General features: G+C 53.6%; 9 protein-coding genes across 9 annotated transcripts; 3 read left to right on the forward strand and 6 right to left on the reverse strand.

Annotated features, from left to right (window-relative positions):
- Positions 1-89: 89 nt before the first annotated feature.
- Positions 90-2,483, forward strand: BBA_00468 (pre-mRNA-splicing factor cef-1; the record flags this gene model as incomplete). The annotated part of the gene is made up of 2 exons (XM_008595565.1): positions 90-2,090; positions 2,145-2,483. 2 exons carry the CDS (start codon positions 90-92, stop codon positions 2,481-2,483), a joined length of 2,340 nt encoding a protein of 779 aa, XP_008593787.1.
- A 354-nt stretch (positions 2,484-2,837) lies between these two features.
- Positions 2,838-5,078, reverse strand: BBA_00469 (major facilitator superfamily transporter; the record flags this gene model as incomplete). The annotated part of the gene is made up of 5 exons (XM_008595566.1): positions 2,838-3,471; positions 3,550-3,742; positions 3,803-3,827; positions 3,916-4,201; positions 4,306-5,078. The coding sequence occupies 5 exons, from the start codon at positions 5,076-5,078 to the stop codon at positions 2,838-2,840; spliced, it is 1,911 nt and encodes a 636-aa protein (XP_008593788.1).
- A 1,147-nt stretch (positions 5,079-6,225) lies between these two features.
- On the reverse strand, positions 6,226-7,713 carry BBA_00470 (ATP-grasp enzyme-like protein; the record flags this gene model as incomplete). The annotated part of the gene is made up of 1 exon (XM_008595567.1): positions 6,226-7,713. The coding sequence occupies one exon, from the start codon at positions 7,711-7,713 to the stop codon at positions 6,226-6,228; it is 1,488 nt and encodes a 495-aa protein (XP_008593789.1).
- Positions 7,714-8,191: 478 nt separating this feature from the next.
- On the reverse strand, positions 8,192-9,168 carry BBA_00471 (catechol O-methyltransferase; the record flags this gene model as incomplete). The annotated part of the gene is made up of 3 exons (XM_008595568.1): positions 8,192-8,224; positions 8,281-8,814; positions 8,911-9,168. The coding sequence occupies 3 exons, from the start codon at positions 9,166-9,168 to the stop codon at positions 8,192-8,194; spliced, it is 825 nt and encodes a 274-aa protein (XP_008593790.1).
- Positions 9,169-10,198: 1,030 nt separating this feature from the next.
- BBA_00472 (3-dehydroquinate synthase) lies at positions 10,199-11,666 on the forward strand (the record flags this gene model as incomplete). The annotated part of the gene is made up of 3 exons (XM_008595569.1): positions 10,199-10,575; positions 10,636-11,076; positions 11,138-11,666. The coding sequence occupies 3 exons, from the start codon at positions 10,199-10,201 to the stop codon at positions 11,664-11,666; spliced, it is 1,347 nt and encodes a 448-aa protein (XP_008593791.1).
- Positions 11,667-12,242: 576 nt separating this feature from the next.
- On the reverse strand, positions 12,243-13,933 carry BBA_00473 (hexokinase-like protein; the record flags this gene model as incomplete). Its single annotated transcript, XM_008595570.1, has 3 exons — positions 12,243-13,623; positions 13,675-13,692; positions 13,740-13,933. 3 exons carry the CDS (start codon positions 13,931-13,933, stop codon positions 12,243-12,245), a joined length of 1,593 nt encoding a protein of 530 aa, XP_008593792.1.
- Positions 13,934-16,408: 2,475 nt separating this feature from the next.
- Positions 16,409-17,281, forward strand: BBA_00474 (gamma interferon inducible lysosomal thiol reductase (GILT); the record flags this gene model as incomplete). The annotated part of the gene is made up of 4 exons (XM_008595571.1): positions 16,409-16,681; positions 16,750-16,829; positions 16,883-17,165; positions 17,258-17,281. The coding sequence occupies 4 exons, from the start codon at positions 16,409-16,411 to the stop codon at positions 17,279-17,281; spliced, it is 660 nt and encodes a 219-aa protein (XP_008593793.1).
- Positions 17,282-17,337: 56 nt separating this feature from the next.
- BBA_00475 (mRNA decapping hydrolase, putative) lies at positions 17,338-18,521 on the reverse strand (the record flags this gene model as incomplete). The annotated part of the gene is made up of 2 exons (XM_008595572.1): positions 17,338-18,293; positions 18,440-18,521. 2 exons carry the CDS (start codon positions 18,519-18,521, stop codon positions 17,338-17,340), a joined length of 1,038 nt encoding a protein of 345 aa, XP_008593794.1.
- A 1,156-nt stretch (positions 18,522-19,677) lies between these two features.
- Positions 19,678-21,496, reverse strand: BBA_00476 (SH3 domain-containing protein; the record flags this gene model as incomplete). Its single annotated transcript, XM_008595573.1, has 3 exons — positions 19,678-21,187; positions 21,240-21,323; positions 21,378-21,496. The coding sequence occupies 3 exons, from the start codon at positions 21,494-21,496 to the stop codon at positions 19,678-19,680; spliced, it is 1,713 nt and encodes a 570-aa protein (XP_008593795.1).
- Positions 21,497-22,571: the final 1,075 nt, after the last annotated feature.

The raw sequence follows: 22,571 nt of genomic DNA on the forward strand, positions 1-22,571 counted from the left end.
GCTCCATCTTGACATTTTCTGTGCCTCGCGACAAGCCATCAGCCTAGCTACCCACCATCCCGACATCTCGAATCATCGCAACCGCCACCATGCCCGTCGTCAAGGGTGGTGTGTGGACCAACATCGAGGATGAGATCCTCAAGGCTGCCGTCTCCAAATATGGCCTGAACCAATGGGCCCGCGTGTCTTCGCTGCTCGCGCGCAAGACACCCAAGCAGTGCAAAGCTCGATGGAACGAGTGGCTCGACCCCAGCATCAAAAAGATCGAATGGAGCAAAGACGAAGATGAAAAGCTTCTGCATCTCGCCAAGATTATGCCCACCCAGTGGCGCACTATCGCTCCCATCGTCGGTCGCACCGCCAACCAATGCCTCGAGCGATACCAAAAGCTGCTCGACGAGGCCGAATCCCGCGAATCATCCGCACTTGGATTGATGGGCCCTGATGGCGGCGAAACCCAGGCGCCCAGCGCTGATGATGTTCGGCGACTGCGACCCGGCGAGCTGGACCCCGACCCCGAATCTAAACCTGCTCGACCAGACACCATTGACCTCGATGAAGACGAAAAGGAAATGCTGAGCGAGGCCAGAGCCCGTCTTGCCAATACACAGGGCAAAAAGGCCAAGAGAAAGGCTCGAGAGCGTCAGCAGGAAGAGTCACGACGAATGGCAACCCTGCAAAAGAGACGCGAGCTTAAGACGGCCGGTATCAATATCAAGGTCACGACACGCAAGAAGGGCGAAATGGATTATAATGCCGATATTCCATTCGAGAAAAAGGCAGTTCCCGGGTTCTATGATACGACAGACGAGAAGAACCTCAACGAGGCACAGCTCAGAGCTTTCGATCCTCAAAAGCAGCTCGCTGGCAAGCGCAAGGGTGACGAAGGCGAAGACGGCGAGAGAAAAAAGCGAAAAGGCGACAAGGAGACTCCATCTGATACACAAAAAGCTGCTATCAAGGCCGGTCAAATGCAAAAAATACGAGAAGCAGAGCAGCTCAGCAAGCGACGCGCACTGAATCTGCCTGCGCCCCAGGTCAGCGAAGGCGAACTCGAGGATATTGTCAAAATGGGCAAAATGGGTGAGGCTGCCAATACCAGAGCCCGGCAAAGCGAAAATGATGCCACGCGTGGTTTTGTCAACACATACTCTACTCTAAATAGCGAAACACCGATCCGCACACCCAGAGCGCCCGAGCAGGAAGATCACATTGCAAACGAAATTCGAAACATTCGAGCGCTGAACGATACCAAGTCTGCCCTCCTTGGCGGGGAAAACACTCCTCTCTACGAAGGAGCGAGCTCGACTGGATTTGACGGCATTGCTCCCAGAAAACAGACGACAGCCACGCCTAACCCAATGGCTACGCCAATGGCAACCAACGGTGTCGGCGCCACTCCTGGTCGCCACGGCCAAACACCAATGAGGACTCCTCGTGATACGTTTGCGCTGAATCGTGACAGTGGAATGTCAGTTGCTTCGGCGACACCACAAGATATCAGAAACCGAGAACAATCTATGCGCCATCAGCTGCGATCGGGCCTGGCCGCGCTACCCAGGCCCAAGGATATGGACTTTGAGCTGGAGCTTCCTGAAGAGCAACCCGAGCTCATGACTGCAGAGGAGCGACAAGAAGATGCTGCAGATCGAGATCGTCGAGCACGGGAACGACAGGCAGCCATCGAGGAGCTTGAACGTCGACGCAGGACGCAAGTCATGCAACGTGACCTTCCACGAGCACTTGTCGTCGATGTATCGGCTTTGCTGAAAAACGCTAGCAGTCTAGAAGACGAAGCCGAGTCGCTAATTGCTCAGGAAGCAGCTGTTTTGATAGCCAATGACGCGACTCAGTTCCCTCTGCCCGGATCACAGGTCAAGGGAGCTGCGAAGCCGCTCCCTCACATTGATGATGACGCGCTGGCTGATGCGCGTCTTCTCATAATGTCGGAGACGAAGAAGCTGCCAAGTTTCGAGAGCATTCAGGCCGCCTTTGCTGGTCGTGCCGCCGATGATACCCTGTTGGGACTTGGCTGCTACGCCGACGCTGACGAGGAAGAGCAACAAAACGCCATGAGAGCTTCTTTCCACGTACGTGTACGAATGCTTGCCCGCTACACAGTCCTCGATTCTAACGTGTTACAGATTTGCGAGGACTCGATCATGTCTCTGGCCGAACACGGAGCCAAGCTTGAAAAGAAGCTGAGCCTCCATCTTGGAGGTTACCAAAAACGCCAAAAGATGCTCAAGGATAAGACGGCCGAAGCGGCTGAAGCGCTGGAAAAGGCGCGCATTGCGCTGAGCGGATTCAAGACGCTAGCCATCTCGGAGGATGTCGCCATTAACAGACGCCTCGAGTCCCTCCGGGAGGAGGTGGCCTTTGTCAGTCGTCGCGAGCGTGAGGCGCAGGATAATTATCGCAGGGCAAAGGACGAGCTCGACACGTTAATTGCTGCACGAGGTGCGAACGGATACCATTATTAAGCGAGTGTACACTTTTATTGTTCTGTTTTTGCTTTCTCATTATGTCTCTGGTCTGGGAACAAAACAATTGGACACGGGCAAGAAATTAAGCTGGGGGTTTATGATGCTGGTTGTTCTTGATGTATTCTATCCACGCTATGCAAATAAAGCATCATGGCGACTTTTGTTTGAGGAGTCGTCTTCTCTACCATACTCTGACGATGGCCAGTAGTTAAGTAAGACATGTGTCATGCGGTTTTCCCCGCCGATTCTGCACTTTTATGGCTCAAAAACGTCCTTTTCACGCACTGATTGCGGATGAACCAATTTTGAAAGATGTCGAAAACAATGATGCCATGTTTGAGTGATGATAGCTTACTTTTGCGCAGGCAGACGTTTTAGTTTGATGGGAACCATCAAAACGAAGGAGACGAGGGCCAAGGCGCTCGTCAACATGAATGTCAGACGCAGCGCGGCCTCGTAGCTCTGAATGACCTGCTCGCGGTAAGGCTCTTCAAGCCTGGCGACGACCTCGACGGACCTGCGCACGCTGGCAATGACGTCGTCGCGGCGGTCGCCGTGGACGTTGCGGCGCAGGTGGTGCAGCAGCCCGGCCTGCACGACGAGGCTGCTGGCAGCGACGCCAAGGACGCTGCCAAGGCTGCGCCAGAGCAGCACGGTGCTGGTGACGACGGCGTGCTCGGGCTGCGGGCTGGCGACCAGCAGGGCCATGAAGGAGCCGGGCAGCTGGAAGCCGGCGCCGAGGCTGCCGGGGAGGAGGGCGAGCCCGTAAAGCGGCGCGGCGAGGCCCCGACGAAGCAGCACCAGCACGAGGTTGCCAATGGCGGTGAGGATGCTGCCGACGAGAAGCGGCCACCGGAGACGCCGCGTGCGGGTGATGAGGAACCCGGTGAAGATGCCGGCGACGGAGGAGGCGACGGATGGGACGACGAGACGCAGGCCAGAGGTCGTGGCGGACGTGAGGAGGACGGCTTGAAAGTAGAGCGGCCTAGGGACCCCACGGTCAGTGAATTCGGAAAAAAAAAAAAAAGCAAAAGGGTGAAAAAGCAAAATTGAGTGAGTTGACACTTGCATGTTGAATAGAATTGCGTTGAAAAGCAACGAGGCGAGAAAGTTGCCAAAGATGAGGTTGGCATGGGGCATCTTTGTGACGAGATGCAGCGGCATGATGGGCTTGGCCGTACGCGACTCGACCCAGAGAAAGGCAGGAAAAGAAACGGCAAAGACGACTATGGAAGCGACGACGATGGGATGAGACCCTACACCAACGTGTTAGTGGAAGGAAGTCGTCTCATGATAAGTCAGACAGCCGAACTTACAAGGAAGGATGTTGCCGCCAAGATTCTACAAAAGCATCCAGTCAGTAACTCTATTCAATTCTTCTCTCTTCTTTTTTTTTTTTTTTTTTTTTTTTGCAAGGACTAAATCATACCAAAGTGAGAATCAATGCCGTCGTCGTGGCCGTAGACAGGCCTGAGCCCACGAGGTCAAACTCACGCAGGGCCTGCAGGACCGTCTTGGCCGGCTTGCTCCAGAGGCCGATATCATCGGGAATGGCCACAAACGACGCCCCAAAGATGAGCAGCAGCGGCGGGACCTGAATGCCAAACTCCCAGCGCCATCCCACCGTCTCGGCGAGCCACCCTCCCGTCGCGGCGCCAATGGCCGAGCCAGCTCCCCACGTGGCGTTGAACAGCGCCTGAAACGAGCTGCGGCGTCTATTACAATTGTCAATCCGGTTAGCAAAGGGGCTTTTTTTTCTTCTTTCATTCATGAACCCCCAAAAGTTCTTCAAGGTCTCTTGTCTTTGAAATAATCATACTCTATCGGGACCAAGTCGCTCGTGATGATGCTCCCCAGCGCAATCGCCGCCCCGGCACCCACTCCGCAAACCACCCGCGCCGCGACAAACGCGCCCAGCGTCGGCGCGACGGCGCACCCGGTGGTGCCGAGCGCCAGCAGGCCGACGCCGCCGACAAAGAGGGGCTTGCGGCCAAGGCTGTCGGAGAGGCGGCCGAGCAGCGGCTGCAGGGCCGTCATGGCGAGGAGAAAGGCGGTGGAGAGCCAGGACGCGGCGTGGGCGGCGCGGAAATGCGACGCGATGACGGGATGCGACGAGGCCATGACGGTGCCGTCGAGGCAGGCGATGAAGAGGGCGCTGAGAATCTGCGCAAAGATGAGCCAGAACCGCGTGGGGGAGACGCCGCCGAGGTAGAGAGACGGCGGAGCGTCGTCGCTGGCAGGAGCATCGTCGTCGCTGCTGCGGCGGAGAAGAGGTGACGTTTCGCCGGGCGGTAGTTCCTCATTGTCATCTTTGTGGTCACCGTTGTTGTCGTCGGGCTTGGTTGCGAGGTTCAAGCTGCTACGCTCGTCATCTTGGTCGTCGGCCGCTGCGCCAGTGCTGGCGCAGGCGGCGGTCGTAGGGTCGAGAGGCGGCAGCAACAGGGCAGGCTGCGGCTCAGCGTCGAGGAGCGGCATGATTGTCGCTTGCAGCGACTGGGAAACGGATCCCGAGGGCCGATGTGAGGACTCGTCCATTACGTCGTGCTGTCGTCGCTGTGAGGAGATTGTAGTAGTAGTAGTAGTTGGCGACATGTTGGGGTTGTGAGATGAACCTGCGCGCGGGGTTCAATACCCGATACCGGACGCAGCAGTCCAGAAGCAGACCTGAGAAGAGAGAGAGATACAAGATGATAGTCCGTAGTGTACCGGGGCCGCAGCAGCTCTCAATACTGACAGCTGAGAAACCTTGGCAAGTATTACGAGCGAGTTCCAACAGGTTGGATTGGTCAGCCTCGCGATGCAATCAGGCAGTAAGCCTTCCCCCCCCCGCCCTCGGAACGGCAAAAAGTAAGATTAAGTTAGAGCAATGTGGCGTTGTGTTATCTAGCACATGCATAGTTACCGGCAGCATGTGCTCTTAACAGAGAATCATTATAGCTCCCTGCCATGAATGGAAAATCGCTTCGGATCTACTACACCCAAGTTCTCTCCTCTCAGCCTCGTCTAGCCAACGAGGCAGATAAGGGCAGCGCTAGCGTTTTGAAAGCTCGTCATTTCGCCGCGGGATTGCTAGATGGAGCAAACTCCACACGCCTATGATCGCCGAAGAAGAATAATTATTACTTGTTGCTCCTCAATTTTTCAAAACTCGGCTGCGTGAGGACGGTAAGTGGTTTGGGGTTGAAAGCAGCAAGATGCATCATCGGGTTATGGGAGCAAGCACCGCACATGTCTCGGAAAGATTCTATGCCTTTTTTTTTTCTCTTTTTTTTGCATTACACAAGTGTAACATGCCGCTTTGGCCATGATTGTTTTGAACAGAACCGTAGAAGCCAATCGTTGACAAAGAGGGCTGCTCCGTGGTTTGTAAGGTGGGTGAGTGAGGCCTTTACGGCGTTGGTTGGGCGCAAAACATGAGACGACGTTGGCCTTGATAATGCAAGATTCAGCGTGACGACCTATTCTTAAAACGAGAAACCTCAAACCAGATTGGTGCGATCCACGTCGTTGCCGACTATACGCCTCCAGTATCTGCTAAACGCGCGGCCCAATGCCCTCGTGCTTACCCCAGGCTCGGGCAATTACACGCTTCTGAGACTAACAAGCGTATATTCGGTGCATAGAAAGAGTCAGATAAAGGCACACCGAAAAAAAAAAGACTCAACCGGGACTAGACATGAATGGTAGATGAAGCGCCATGTTCCAGAAATGAAAAGCTCAATGTAACCGCACGCCGAGACTAGGAAACTTGAAACATTTTCCCGGTGCTCACGTTGGCTCTCTCCCATCTCTTCCCTCGCATCAAGCAGTTCATCAATCGCGCAGGCCATTGAACATGATACAACCACCAGAATGGCCAGGGATCCCAGACCGTAAATGTGCCATCCTTCCAGTAGAGTACATGCTCGATAAACAATGCAAATTGCAAAACAACGTCGTTGATACTGGCCATTCCATCCCAAAACAGTCGGTATAGAGGGCAAAACACCTGCTCAACCAAGTCTTGCCCAACCCAGTAGTATCGCTGTACATGCTGCGGGTACAAGATGTCGTCATCCGTGTCGACGTCTGCCTCTAGGACCGAGAGATAGCGGTCGACAAGCTGCCGCGTATCCCGAAACAGCACAACAGCCGTGTGCACTCTGGGATTGCACTCGATGGGGTAGATTTGCTCCGTCTCTTTGCCAGAGGAGCTTCCCTCGCCAGGCTTGACCATGAAATCAAAACTCAAGTGTCCCGTGAAGCCCTCTCCGGCGTGCTCCGCAACGGACATGGTGAAGCGACGCATCGACTCGCTCAGCGTTGAATTTTCCGGCAAAGCTGCATAGTGCATCAACACATTGGCAGACTGGCAAGCGACAAAAGCCTTGACGCGTCCGCGAACCACCAAAGAATGGGTGCAGTATTCATCGCCCTGGATAAACTCTTGTGCAACGAATGAAGAGACCTTGTTAAAGTTGAGCGCATCGACGCGAGCCAACGTCTCCTTTTCGGTGGAAAGAGGCAAGAGAGGCATGTCAAGTCTCGCCGCGTCATTTACCCCCACGGGCTTGATCAAGTACAGAGTCGTCTCCGGTTTCCGGGAAAGACTGCCGCCGCGGCTGCGGAGGAACGAGAGTAGCTCATCTTGGCTGTCGATTCGACGGCTGTCGGGGACCTTGAGGCCTAGTTTTCGCACGTGGTCGATGAATGCATCTTTATCATCCAAGATCTTCACATGCTGCGAGTCAAACTGAATGGCTTTGGCTTTGGTGCGCTGTTCAATTACATGCTTGGCAATGGAATCTTGCAAGGCTGAGCTGACGCCCGACACGGACACCCACAGGTCAATATTTTCAGTCTCGACAATGCGCAGCAAGGCTTTTGCGTATTCCGAGGGCTCCCCCGTCCGAGTGCTCAGATCTGAAGCCGGAGCCGGTAAATGGTAGAATGTACAGACGGCGCGCGACACACGGCCGCAGGCCAAGCCGTCAACGTCGGCTCCAATCACGACATGACCCTGTTGATGAAACAGACGCGCAAGTTCAAGGCCCTTTGACATGGAAACCCCCGTGACCAGAATTCTCTTCCTTGATGACTGCGATTGTTCAAGTCGGTCATTCTGATTGAATAAAACATTATAGATGGACACTGCCAAGATCACGGCAGTAGTGGCAGGAGCCAGACACAAGGCAAGACAGAGAAGAAACGCATTTTGAAAAACATGCTTGGCATTTGATTGCTTCATTGTAGATGGTTTCTTGATCTTTCTGACAATGTAAACATGCTTCAACGAGTTGTCAAGGTGGCGCGTGGTAAAAGTCGTTTGGTATTTGTGCGTACAAGTGTAGGCGTCATCGGACCGCATTTGGTCTTGGGGATCTCCGCCCACCCAACATATTTCAGTGTATGCAGTGAAAACCAAACATGGGAGCAAACGACTTTTCCATCTTTGCAGATGCTAGTCTATTATGGTGTGAATCATGGATGGAGATGCACTTGTGGTCTGAACTCAAAAGATTGCGCAATGGCAACTCATTAGGCCAAACATTGCCAGCATACTACATGAGAAATTGCATGATGCCATGGACTTCAACTAGCACGGCAAGGTGCTAAATTTGCATACAATCACATTAACCTAGTTTAGAATATGCATCTTGCATTCAATTACTGCCTCTAGTTTACATACAGCCCTCATACGAATAGAGGCGGATTAGCAAGGGCAATTATCCGACACAAATGGTAATTTCAACACCGTCCTGGAAATAATCAGCATCTACACTCATTACAAACCTTTTTAGATTCCAAAACTCACCGGGATGCCAGTCGGCTCAAAGCTCTGGATCAGCTCACTTTCGTAGACGAGCTCCGGATTCCCCCTCACCACACCACCACCACCGCCACCGTCGTGGTCGTGGTCGTTCGCCGCCGCCGCCTTCGCCGCCTTCGCCGCCCGCCTCTTGGTCTCTACACTACTCCTCACATACGCCAAATACGGCGGATTTCCCGGCTTAATGACATTATCCGCCACAATGACCGCGCCCCGGCCCACAAAGCCCAGCTGCTCGCAGAGCTGCAGGTCGGGCAGGTACGCGGGCTTGTAATGATCCAGAAACAGCACGTCGATGCGCTCCAGCCGGCCCGACGCGTGCAGCGCGCGCAGCGAGTGACTGCTCGGGCCGACGACGATGTCGACAAAGGAACCCAGGCCGGCGAGGTCGATGAGGGCGCGCGCGATGCGGGCAAACTCGGCGCTGCGCTCCAGGCAAATGTATGCTTGGGCACCCGCGGCGCGGGCGGCGTTGCCAAAGAGAATGGCAGAGTATCCGACGTAGCCGCCAAGCTCAACCTGTTTTTACCATTATAGTAAGCGTTTCGGTGTGGTGTAGTAAAAAGAAAAAATAAAAAAAAAATAACAAAAAAACTTTGGCGTGTGTGTCCTCACCATGACTTTTGGTTGTGTCTCGTGAATCACCCTGGTGACTATGGCTCCCTTGTCCTCGCCAATATTCATCAGATATTTTTCCTGCCGTCCAAACTCGTCAATAGCGGCAAGGACTTTCTGAGGAGAGCCTCGCAACTTCTCAATGTCTGGCCGAGACTGGACATGATCAAGTAGCTGCGCTTCTCGCCCGTCGTTGAAAAACACCTCCTCTTGCTGAGCATATGCCTTTGAGGGGTCGAAACTGGCAGCAGGCGACATGGTAAAATCTGCAAGACTTTTGAAAGATGATGTTTTTTTTTCCCAACGATTCAAATCTCCTCGTGACAACAGAAAGAAGAAAAGATGCTTCCAGCAATACACACACACACACACACACACACCGCGTTTTAGAGCGCGTCTTCGTTTCCCCCCCCCTTCAACCGCGTCGTCTCGCGAACCCCCAATCAACACATTGTCGTCACTGCGGCCGCGTTTGCATCGACGGACCCGTCTACCGTGTCATGAATGACGCGTCCATTTTGCCATTCCTACCTACCCCCGATCCTCAACAGGTTCGTCTTCTCTTCATCCCCCCGGGCTACACTAGCGACTAGGTGAACAAGTCTGCGAGCACATGGTGTGAAGCAGTTGAGTTGTCCCGAGATCGACGTCTTTGGTCCACACCACCCGTCCCCGTTTTAAACGGCACTTGGGCTGCACGTCGATTGAACATGTGCCGCTGTCTCAGTCCGTCAACACGCAAGCGTTGACTGATGACGGGTTGACTTGCGGCCTTTTTCGTCACAGAAGAGAAAAAATAAAGGTTTATTTTTGGCATGTCTGTGTGGGCTGCGCGTGAATCCTCCCAAATGCGCCAAAAGTTTCGGCTGCATTTGGTACAGATGGCGTCCACACGACGTCAGCAATCTGCCAGTTCCAAGGCGGGTAGATTAGCATCCTTGTTGCAGATGAGGGCAGAAATCTCAGTAGCTTATGTCAATGATCGGACGCATCAAGAACCCCCCACAGATTCGGAAACGGCTCCGTTTAGACTTTGGATCTTACCGATCTTGGAGGGCAAAATAGACTCCAATGATCGCTTGCCTCCAATTGACTTGGCTCAAACGTTGCTTCTTGCGTGCAAGAGCATGTAACTACATGCTCCAACTTCAAATGGCAGCCCGCATCCGCTTGGGTATTTGATAAGAAACAAAACCTTGTCACGCAAAAGTCCCCATTCTAACCAAACACCACATCTTTTGCATCGTGAATAAGCGGAAACCCCTACTACCAAAAATCGACTTTCATCATGTCAGACTTCAAGGCGTCCGTTGAGCCAACGAGCAATGGCTTCGCGGTTTGTGGCTATGAGAAAATTGAATACGACTTTGAATTCCTCGATGGAGTTTTCAACGTCGCCCATCCTCAGTTGGCAGAAAACTACAAGCCTTGGGGCCGTTGCCTGGCCATCATGGACCTGAACATTTCCAACCTCTACGGGCAGCAGATTCAGCAGTATTTTGAACACTATGCCATCGATCTCAAGGTCCACAGAACCATGATTGGCGAAAAGGCAAAGAGCATGGAAACAATGCTCAGCATTGTAGACTCCATGACTGAATTCGGCGTGTACCGCAAAGAGCCCGTCCTGGTTGTGGGCGGCGGTCTCGTCACCGACGTGGCTGGGTGAGTGCGACGCATAATGAAGCCCTCCGAGCATTACCAGTGAAACTAACGACATGGCAGCTTCGCTTGTGCTGCATATCGCCGAAACACAAACTACATCCGTGTACCGACCACCGTCATTGGACTCATCGACGCCTCCGTCTCCATCAAGGTCGCCGTCAACTACGGCAACTACAAGAACCGTCTGGGAGCATACCACGCCCCTGCCAAGACGTTTCTCGACTTCACTTTCCTCAAGACCCTACCCGAGGCCCAAATTCGCAACGGATTCGCTGAGCTCATCAAGATATCCTCGTGCGCCCACAAGGACACCTTTGATCTCCTCGACGAGTATTGCGAGGATCTCATCCGTACCGCCTTTGGCAGGCTTGGCTCGTCCAATGCCAACGTCAAGGTGGCTGCCGATAAAATCTGCCGAGCTGGCATCCATGTGATGCTCAAGCTCGAGACGCCCAACCTGCACGAAATCATGCTTGACCGCGTCATTGCATACGGACACACGTAAGAGACATGGCCTCTTAGTCTCCCCTTGACATGATATATGACTAACTCGCATGTAAAGTTGGTCACCCACGCACGAGCTCGTTCCGGACCCTCCTCTCCGTCACGGTCACGCCATCTCCGTCGACATGGCCTTTTCCGCCACCCTCAGCTTCATCCGCGGCAAGCTCTCCCAGGCCGACCACCTACGGCTCCTCCGCCTCTTCTCCCGCGCCGGCCTGTCCATGGACCACGCCGACTTTGACGACGCGCTGCTCGCCGAGGCCACGGCCGCCATCCTCAAGACGCGCAACGGCAAGCTGCGCGCCGCCGTGCCCGTGAGCCCCATGGGCGACTGCGTCTTCCTCAACGACGTGAGCCACGAGGAAATGTGCGCCGCGCTCAAGGCCCACAAGGAGATTATGAAGGAGTTTCCGCGCGAGGGAGCCGGCATCGACGCCTACGTCGACGCGAGCGACACGGGCTACACGTTGGGCGGGGAGCCTGTCGAGGCCATGATGGAGCAGCTCGGTGCCAAGGACGGCATGGATACGCCTCGCGTGCTAAAGGAGATGACGGTGCAGATTCCGGGACTCTCTGTTCAAGCGTGAGCGTCTTTAACGCACTTTGCCAAGTGCCCTCTACTTGGCCTGCAGTTTCTACTCACAAGTTGGAGTGACAATGCTAGAGCTTGAATGTGCGAGCAATTTGGTTGACCTGGTCAGAAACACGAGAGACAAAGCTAGCGTGCACATGGCTTTCAAACTTACTAGAGTAAAGATTAGCGAAATGTGTATCGTGCGTTAGTGGCAGTGGCGAGATGAGAACGGAAAATTGCTTCCATGCGTTCGCCGGACCTTTATATAGAACCACATTCGCCGCGTCTTCGCTCCAAGGCCAAGACCTCGTCCCTATCAAGAGCTTGATCTCATCAATGGCGTAAACAACTCGCGGCTGCCGGTCAAATCCAATCATTCCTATTCACGAATTCAGTAGAGTACTCACGCATTGCGTCTGCTGTTTCTCAGCCATCGTATCACCATCACCAGTCCTTCCGCTACAGAGTCAAAGCCAGTTGCCAATGTCTAATAATGATGCAGTGCGTATATACCGTCTATCCTTGTATGCCAAACTAACATCAATCCCTCGCGTCCATGTGCTAGTACTTTAAAATAGCCTAAACACCACTACGCCGCCTCCGTCGTTGTGCTGACCGACGCCGCAGACACCAAGATGCCGGCCCCGGTGATGCCACCGTCGTGGCAGGGGCTCAAAACGATCCGGAGCCCCTCTGTCATGTCAAAACGCTTCTGAACAAGCTCATCGATGAAGTGCTGACAATCCTGTAGGTAATCCTGAAAGTGCACGATGCAGCCGCCCGTGTATCCCACGCCGAGCTCCCTTGGCGTCGCCGCCACCTCTGTCGCATTGGCTGGCAGCTCTTCGGAGAGCATCAAGAGTGCCAGCGTTCCCGCGGCAATGATACCAGCAGCGCGAACCTCGATTGCCTTGGCGATTCTGTAAAGCGCCTCCGCGAGGTGTTTCGTCCAGAGGAAGCCGTCTTTTCCTGTTGATTCGGGCAGCTCAGCACGAAGGCTTGCGAGAAGCTTGCCATGTTCAAGAGGCTTGAAATGGCTCAGAAATGTCGTCGAGAGCCCATGTCGTTGTAGCAAGGCGAAAGGCAGCGTCTTTCGGGCAATGCACAACGTGTTGACCATGTAATCCACCAACATGATGCGTCCGAGCTCACCCAGATACCGCCCGGACGACATGTACTCCAGCGGCTGAAAGCCAGGAATCTCGGTCTGTGTGGAGAGCTGGTCGTCCCAAAATGTAATGAGACCGAGTTTCCGCATTGGGGGCGCCGTACCGTTGATACTCCACTCCGTGTTGACGGCGATCTTGGCATCGCTGAGGCTCTCGCCATCTAGGACATTAATATTTCTGGGCCATTTGCTTCGGTGTAATAGACTCAGTCTCAGTGGCACTGTCGCATTGGAGCCGGTTCCTAAAATCAAGCCCATGCTAGCGCGTTGGTGTGCGGCTCCGCCAAAGTTGTAAATAAACGAGACGAGAGTTGACACAGAGTCATTTGAAATGGCTGTCACTTTGATATCAGGCAGTTGAGCCGGCTTAGATTCAGCGTATCCCCTTTCAAGGCTGGCTCCAAGATCGGTGTTGGGAGCAATGGTGAAGCCCTTTCCCATGGATGTGACAGTCGCTTCAGCGAGAGAATGCTGCTGAGACGGGAAGCTAAAAGTCACACCCATGGGAAGTAGCTCGCTGTTCGATAAACCAAGCTCGTCGTACGCCTCGCCGACAACCTCGGCGATATGCTTGCCTATCCAGAGAAAGAGGGCATCTGCGTTGTCGTTTTTAAGTTGGTCATCAATAGGCCATGACTTTTCAAAAAGGCGTCGAATGCGGGGTGGCGGCGCATTCGTGCCATTTGTATGGGCACTCCCGTTGGTTCCATTGATTCCGTTGATGCCATTGGCGCCATTCGTCTTGGTCTCGCCATGCTTTCCAAGAAGCTCGATGAAGCCTACTCTGAGATTAGTTCCGCCACTGTGTGCGATTAGTGACGGTGCAGTAGCCAAGGTCGCGTGACATTCTTACATGTCAATGGCGAGATTTCTGTAGCTTGTCAGATGTAGATTTGTATACAGTTGCGGCCAACTCACCTTTCACAAGCAGTGTCGGCAATAGGCCGCAGGATGGCATCAGATATGGGCGTTGGGAGGAACTGGTCGGTGGGATTAGCCGCCAGCGCCTTGAAGCAGTCATAGAAGCCGGTGGTCAAAGCATGGCAAGTCTCGAAGTCGATTTGAATAGGCTCAAGGAATTTCTCCAGGGGTGCATCTTGCGTCGCAGCCATGGCGGGCCTTTTTGAATGTGAGTCGTGTACAAGTTCAGGACTGCGTGTGGCGTGGTTCAATATTCATGTTGGCAAACAAGACGACTCGGGGCTGAGACGATATTGGCCGCGGGGGTCGCTTCAGGCAGCAGAGTTGCAGACTGGAATTCCAGGAATTTCAGGAATTTCAAGGCTCGAAATGCGCCAGGGTCGAGAGCAGAGGGATGATCAAGCATGGGTCGTTACGGAGTCGGAGGTAAATAAGTGCGACGGTGATGAATGGTACGTGTCCCCATAAAAGTACAGACGCCGTCCAACGAGCCGTAATAGCGAGGTGTCGAGACGGAAAGTATAGTGCACCGAGTAACAAGTCTCTCTTATACGATGAATGGTAAATGAGGTCCAGGGGTATTCAAAAGGCGCCTTGTGGCACCGATGTCGATGGTTATTCTTAGTTTTCTTCGAGGCCAAGCCCTTCCCCGCAACAATCAGCACGGCGTACTGATGGCAAAGTCCAAGTAAGTGGAGTGTGAGCCGGCGCGGAAAGCTGGATAGAGAAGGTCATGGAGGCAATCACACAAAGGCAGCAGCCGAGAGTGGCCAGCCGAGATGCCTATTGCGGGATAAGCATCGCCGCCTCGCGTCACCCCTCTCCTCTCGAGTGCAACGTTTCTTGGAGGGACGAGATGCGGCGCGGGGTATGGGTGGTTGCTGCTGGGGTGCGAATGGATCGCTTGGCTGTGCTTTGTATTCGCTCAGTAATTGGGGGATCATCTCCGGTATATGCCTTGTTCAGCTCAGCCAAGCGACGGGATGAGGCAGATCAGATGGCGTAGTTGGATGGCGGAAGTTGAATGGCGGAAGAGTCCAACAGATCCTGTGCCACAAGGGCAAGGCGGCAAGGCGGCGATGCAACCATCACATACAAGCACGTTATAACCAAGTGGGAAATGGCTTGATCAAAATGTTGTCAATGTTGTAACAGGCGAATTCTGATTATTTCAGCGGGTGCAAATTGATATCAAATAGCGGCGTGCAATGGTCCTGTAATTACTGATTGGTCTGCTGGTGTGCTGGCAGCAGGCAAGTCGGTGAAGGCTGTGTGAAACTTGACGGCCTCGACTGTTTTATGTGCCTCAAGGTAACTCTGAGCGCCAACATTTCGAAATTTGGTTGGGGTGGTCACGTAGTTCAAAAAAAAACAAAAAAGAAGGAGAAGAAGAAGAAGAAGAAGAAAATACACGCCCGCCTTCCAATGTACCTTCACCCTCATACCTTGACTACTTCGTGCACAGGTAACTTTTAATACTAACGACATGTCAACGATACCAAGTGAGACTACCTCGACCACCGGGCCGTGTCGATTACTTCTGAAAACGGAGACGCAACTAGTTTAAGGAAAGGAATCCGGGTAAAAAAGTCGTCTTTCTTCAAAACACCCTGACCGTCAGGCATTTTGGGCGCGAAATTGACAAAAGGCAACAAGGTCGGCACATTCTTGGAGACCATTTCGGTCTTCCCAATCGCTTTTGCTACATGCTCGTTAACCACGGCAACGAAAAAACGACCATAAAAGACATACCCTTCGTTCAGTATCAATTGACACGTGAGGGCAGCCTGTTCACAGTCACGACATCGAGACGGACATAATAACTAGTACTAACAGTGTGGTGCGGCCAGTGTACATATACAGAAGCCCCCATCAGAACAGATACTAATAAAGTGCCGATTAGTGGACAAGCACGCAAACCGATGCCAGCAGACTGGTCCCACTGGTCCCCGTCACCCAGGCAAATAAGAGCAGCAATCAAGGCACAAATGAGAAGAGAACAACCACCTACAATCGATTGCATTAGTTTTCCGCCAAAAAAAAAAATCCGGACGAATAGGTGAAAATGCAAAATAGCTTCTCAGAAAGCGAAAAGGCGCATCTTAGTGAAGCTCTGGCATGTTTAGATCGGCAGTAGCACTGGACGCTGCATCCACCTGGTGGAAATAAGTACTGCACGCACTGCACGCCATCTTTATCTAGTGACTAGTTTTTCACATCTGCTATTGCATGTTCAGCCATCAACTGTACAGGAAATGTAATATCACACTCAAAAGGCACTGGGCGTCATACATGAATACTGACACCAACTATCGGTTCCACACACAGCTGCATGCCTAAATAGTGCTGTGGTCGTGCAGCCACTAATTACGTTAGGTACCCAAGTACCATGGTACCTACCTAGGTTGCTAGGTAGTAGGCTGCGAGTGTGTGGCACGTGTACGAAACCGTCTCAGGCCTTTTCAGCTGCCAAATGCAATATTATCGCTGGGTTGCTGCTCAGAGCTACCATGGCTGCCGCGCTGTCTCGGAGCGCATCAGCTGTTGAGCCATTTCGACAATAACGACCCCGAAATCGTGGCCACAACCCTCTCTCTGCCCATTCCGTCTCTTCCATCCCGCTCAAAGCAAGCATCCATCAACATCTTTTTCCACAACCTTTCGCCATGGATGAGAAGCGACGCCTGCCGCTGCACCGCGCCGCCGCCCCCGCCGACATGACCACCACCGCCGTTCGTCGCCGCCGCACCCGCCTATGGGTCCCCGTCCTCCTCATCGTCCTCCTCGGCTACAGCTTGCTGTCAAGCTACGACGTAGATGTTCGCGGCCGCCTCGACCGCCTGTCCAAGGAGGCCAACTCGGCCGCCGCCAGGGCCGTCGGTATCACGCGCAAGGTGCCTCTCGAAATACACATTATGAGCAAATGTCCCGACGCAAAAGTGCGTATTCTCTAGCCGTCATCGCCCTTCTAAACCGGCCGCCTTCTAACTATTTACTATGGCAACAGTCCGCACTTCAAGAGCTTATTCTCCCTGCCATGCAGCAGGTCCACGACAAGGTCGATTTCAGACTATCATTCATTGCCCAGTATGACAGTCTTGTCTCCTTCGCCCTCCTCTCCAATGTCTAATTGTTGCTAGTCTCACTCCCGAGGACGGCATCAAGTGCAAGCACGGGCCTCCCGAGTGCTTGGGCAACATCATCGAGCTCTGCGCGCGCGAGCTCTACCCCGACCCCAAAATCAGCCTCGGCTTCGTCATGTGCTTGACCAAGGACTACCAGCACATTCCTGAGCGGTCCCTCGTCGAGGACTGCGCCCTCGAGCACGCCATTGACATGAAGAAGCTCAACGAGTGCGCTACCCGCGACGACGGCGCACACGGTATCGACCTATTGCGCGCCAGCGCTCAGCATTCTGACGACGTATGTTTCCCCTTCCCCGAGCCACCTCCCCCTCTCCAACCATTCCATTATCTAACCCTAACCTCCACCACGCAGGTCAACGTCAACATCAGCGCAACCATCCGCCTCGACAATGAAGTCTACTGCGTCCACAACAACCGCAAATGGGATTACTGTCCCCACGGCAGCTCTGTCAACGATCTTGTTTTGAGCGTGGAGAAGCTGTCCCGGCAGCAGTAGTAGCATCCGCAGCCGCAGCCGCAGTCTTGAGCGGCTCGTACACCTGCGTCCACAGCTCGCTTGCCTCCCCCAGCGTGTACGTCAGGCTCACCGCATCCATGCCCGCCTCGTCGCCCCCCGCCATGACCTCGAGCGTCTCGATGATGCTGTCCAGGCCTACCGCCTTGCCTGTCGCCTGCGTCGCGCCCGCCTCGAGCGCCGCGTGCACAATGTGGATGTGCAGGTGGTAGTACGTAGGCTGATAGTGTACATAGAGTTTTAGCTGGTCCCTCTCAATGCTAGGATATGCCGCCACCGTCGCGTCTGTCACCTTTGCCCTCATGTGCCGCAGCCAACCCACGTGCTTCTTCTTGAGGTCCCGCAGCGACCACAGGTCCCGCCGCTCGACCAGCGCCAGCAGGTGCAGCGCGTCCAGCGTCGTCCGGTCCCAGTTGAGGTCCGGCAGCAGCAGGAACCCCTCGTCGCCCGCCGCCCCCAGCGGCGTCCTGTAGATGACGTCCTCGGCCTCCTTGGTCCCCTCAATGATGTTGAAGACCCAGTTCAGCCGCCCCTGCTCCCGCTTGCTCTGCATGTACGGCCGGATCTTGTCCCGGTACAGCGCCGGCGTCTCCGTCACGAACCGCACCCCCTGCTTGCTGTATTTCTTGACGTGCGCCTCCGTGCACGGGTAGATGAGGTTAATCTTGAGGTCCGGGTAGAATTCGCCCTTTCCTCCCGTCTCGTCCGCGCCCGTCCGCGCCATGTGCCAGCTGTAGACGTCGTTGGCGCCCAGGTTCTGCAGCCGCGCGAGCGAACCCGGCAGCCGCCCGAGATGGGCCTCTGACGTCGGAAAAGGAGCGCGCTCGACGACGAGCAGCGCGCGTTGGCCGTCAACTGTGCCGACCATGGACGTGCGGCGACCAGCTTGGTCTAAAACACCGTCAGAACATAACTACAAGATTCATGTTTTACGCAGTTTTATGCAACGCTTGCGGAGAGAAAACGCAGGCATGGCTTTTGCTTTCGGGTCGTTTTTTTTTTTTTTGGTGTGTAGGGAGCCTGACAATTTGCCATACCTTGATTGAGAACTCGCTCAAGCTGAAACTTGGCCACAGCCGCCTCCGAGGCGGCTTTGAGGTCGACGCCGTCGTCTGCCATCTCGAATTATGTGTCTGAATGCAAATGCAGTAGACTGGGAAATATGGGATGAGGTCTTGTTGCTGGGACGAAGAGTGTGATGGAAATCGTTGAAAGGGCAGTGAGAACCCCACCACCCCGCGAGACGCGAGATGTGATGTGAGGGGCATTCACTCCACTGGGCAATTCACTCTGGCAGCGATAGTTAAGCCGCAGCTAAAAGACCGAAATGTGTTGAACCAAGTCCGTTCAGCGAATTCAACTGATAAACCTGATCTTGCCAAAAAGTGTTTAACCTTGCTGAAAGGTGCGTACTAAATAGAAATGTAAAAAGAGCGCGACGAGATAAATGGTGGCACAAGGCAAAGGCTCGAGTTACAAGACCACCATCATCAAACGATTAACGCACCTCTTTATTAGTCTTTGAAACCAAAGAATTGCATGTATCATGTATAAATATTTACTTTTGGTATCTAAACCATCTAAAGAAAAAAAAGTCAAGGGATATTCATGGGGGAATCAAACCCCCCGTGTAATGTGCATTAAAGATGAAATGCCACTTTCCAACTCGACGACACACCAGACGATTAAAAAGTGAGGCGCACAGCCTATTCTGTATCTCTATATACATGAAAGAAACAAAAAGGCAAGAACAAGTTTTTGTCCCCCGTCTTTCCAAATGTCATTAGGTCCAGGCCATGGACATTATGTACGCTCTCTTTCTTTTGGTGCATGTGTCGGCAACAGCTCACTGTGCCGTGAAATGAAAGAGGGTGAGTGTGTGAAAAGGAAGTCGAGAATAACAAGAAATCAAAGATCCAACTGCGAGCGCCGAGCAATGGGTATAAGCAATGAGTGAATGAAAAGCGGCAAGTAAAAACAAAAACCCCCGAATAGATATAAGAAATTTTGCACGTCGTGTCTCGTCCGTATATATGCCGAGAAGCCCTGCTTCAAGCATGCATAGGTGTATGCCAGCAATAGGTCCAGAAGAGGGATCAGCACCATATCGTTCCGGAAAGTCTGTCGGCAAACAGAAAACGATGCTGACAAGTGAGGGTTAACGCGCGGCAGCAGAAAAAAGAATATGATCCGCAGGTTTGCAAAGAGTGTACCCAACAACGCGCTTTTGTATGCAAGACTGGGTAAAGAATAGCCAGCGAAATGTCGTGATGCGTTACCTTGTCTGGCCAGCAGGAGATCCAAGAGACCCAGAGTCGGTCGAGCCGTCCCCGTCAATCGTCTTGCGCCAATGCTGTGGCAGGCAGACGCAGACAAGAGGAAAGGCCTTCAACTCGCCGGCTGACGGCGCAGGTGGGCTTTGGCTTTCATCCCGTATCGAAGAGTTGGAGACGCCGCTGTCTCTTTGTGCAGATCGGGCGGCCTCCCATCCCTCAGCGCGCTGCTCTTGCATGTGACCAGTGGCCCAGCCGTCATCCCAGATGCCGACGACCTTGATCATGTCGCCCCTCTCCAGAGCAAACTCGTCGCCGGCGCGGGGAGAGTAAGCCCACAAGACGGCAACCTTGTCGCCGGGGTGAATGTCGTCTTGTGAATAATAGTCCTTGAAGAATGGCAGTTGCTCGGACTGTTGGCTGCCGAAGCCCTGCGGCGAAGAGTGCCCCGCGCTAAGGGGTGACGACATCTGACCGTCGCTGCCCAGAACAGAGCCGCTTGATAGCGATCCATGTCTTCTAGTAGTCATGGGTGGTGGTCGCAAGCCAGCGTCTCGGTGTTCAAAGTCGGGGCTGTCAACGTATTCGTCCGATGAGGACTGGTCTGTGGCCTTTCTGCTATCTGACAGGTGCCCACCTCCAGTCGTCGAAAGACTCTTGTTGTGCTGTGATGGAGAACCGCCAGAATGACCTTCCAGGGCCGACATGCGCGCGATGCGGCCACCGGGGAGGACTTCATATCCTTGAGGGGCGCCTTGGCTTTGCTGGACCATAGCAGGTATACTTTTTCTAGCCGGGGAAGGCTGGTTAAAGATGCTACCCGCTTGGCTGCTATTAGCTCTGCGTCTTCGGAACAGTCGCACGCAAAAGAATAGTAGCAGCGCCAAAACAGCAATACCGGCAAGAGATCCAATGACGATACCTGCAATGGCTCCTCCACTGAGGCGGTTGCTCGATTTGGATGCGCCGTTGCCGTTGTCGCCAGGAGAAGTTGAGGTTGGGCTTGAATCTGTAGATGTCGGAGTCGAAGAGGTGAGAGTGACTGTAGCCGTGATTGGCGGAAGCTTGACACCTTCACAACGTGATTCGGCTTTAGAATTGTAGCAGCAAGTGTCTGTAGAGTTGATGCCTCCAGCGCCGCAATATCCACAGAGGCCAAGCGTGCTGGATCCGAAACCGCAATTCTCGACCTCGTTCTTGGAGGCGGGTACGCAGTCGCCGGCGAGAGCTTTCACTGGCAAGCCACAGACGGTGTAGTCGGCTCGAATCAGGTCATTGACATCTTGCCTGGGGTTGCTGCAAAGGTTGCTGTTGGAGGTAATGAAGCCTTCGCTTTGCGCAAAATCGGCGCACGAGTCGGCGCACAATGGCCTCGAGACACTGGCGTCCAGACGGCAGGGTTCGATAGACATCTGAACCATGGCACTGCAAACGACCGTTGTGGTCCAGCGGGCGTACATGTTGCTCGAATTACGGAGATCCACGCCACCGCATCCAAATCGACCCTCATATCTGGCAAAGTAAGCACTAATCACCTCGCTATTGCCAGGCTGATGCGACATACCGAGATCGAACATAGTCCGTGTTAACGTAAATCTCTAATTGCTTGTCAAAAGAGTCTACGTCAGACACATATTGCAGAAAAGAGCTGCAGCAAACGTCATTAGCGGAAGGAGCTTGTGGCTGTAACCAACAGACATACTAGGTGTCGAGCAGAAATTTGCTCGTAGATACAGAAGCGCCATCAAAAGCAGGGCAAAGCTTGGAGCCTTTGAGAGGAACGCATTGCCCATTATTCTGCGCTGTTGAGAGTAAAGGCATGGCGAATAATAGGGCTAGTTTCAGGACCGAGTCCCGCATTCCTCTACGTCTCCGTCCATAGCCCGTTTCGGATGGCGCTGCATTGCCGCGAGCCATGGTTGTGCACGAGGCGGGAACGATTTGCGGTTCTGAGACGAGTCGTAAAATATCGGAGAATTTAACGAAAATTTGGAGGAAATGAAGATATTATAAGCGAAAGAGGGCTTCGAGAGCGTGGTTTGCACGGGAGAGCTGTTTGCTGGAAGCGTCGCGCAAACAGAAGACGGCGAGAGTTGTCTTTAGGCGCTTCGGGGTGTCTTTACCCGCAGGTGGCCGTAAATCAGACGATGGTGAATACCTCGAAAGAAACGACGGCATGTATGGTGAGATGGGCGCCGTAGAATTACTCGCGTAGGTAGACTGCAGTAAAGATCGTCGTCGTTTGCAAAAAAGGAAGGTGATCGGTATGGTGAATGAAACGAGTGTAGATGCCACGGACAGGAAACCGCGCAAAGGTATGATCGATCACTCCGACAAATAGACGACAAATTGTAGTTGCAGCGTGTTTGATGCCTAGAAGAAATTCGTCGTTGTCGTCGCAGCGTCGCGAAGGCTCCTGACGTCTGGCGTATTGAGGATCTTGTTTAGGGGTTGCTCGGCGAACACACTGACAGCTGCTCAGGGGCACGGCTCCAATACCAAGCGGGGACCGATGGGTTGGGAAGTGCGGCACCAACTTGAATTATAGCAAAGGTGAGTCCGAATCTGAGCAATGGTCTAGCAGATCTGGCTTTATCTCAGAAAGTTCAACCAATGTATTCCCAGTTTTCCACGACCGGAGAAAAGACGCGGCGGACAGACGGTTCAGAGACAATGTCCTGACGCCTAAGCAGGGCAGGCTGCGACCTCGCACGTGCACGCCGCCACGCAGGGGGGTTGCAAGAGGAAATGAGAAAGAAAAACGCGGCGGTCCGGCTTCCTCTGCGAAGAGAATGAAAAGCCTGCGGCTTCTTCTTTACTTGCTCGGTGTTGTAAAGGCAACACTCTTGGTGAAGGAGAGACAAAGACGAACGGCGCCCGATGCAGGCCCCCAGGT

Source organism: Beauveria bassiana (assembly GCF_000280675.1).
Source record: "Beauveria bassiana ARSEF 2860 unplaced genomic scaffold BBA_S00001, whole genome shotgun sequence".
Lineage (NCBI taxonomy): Eukaryota > Fungi > Ascomycota > Sordariomycetes > Hypocreales > Cordycipitaceae > Beauveria > Beauveria bassiana.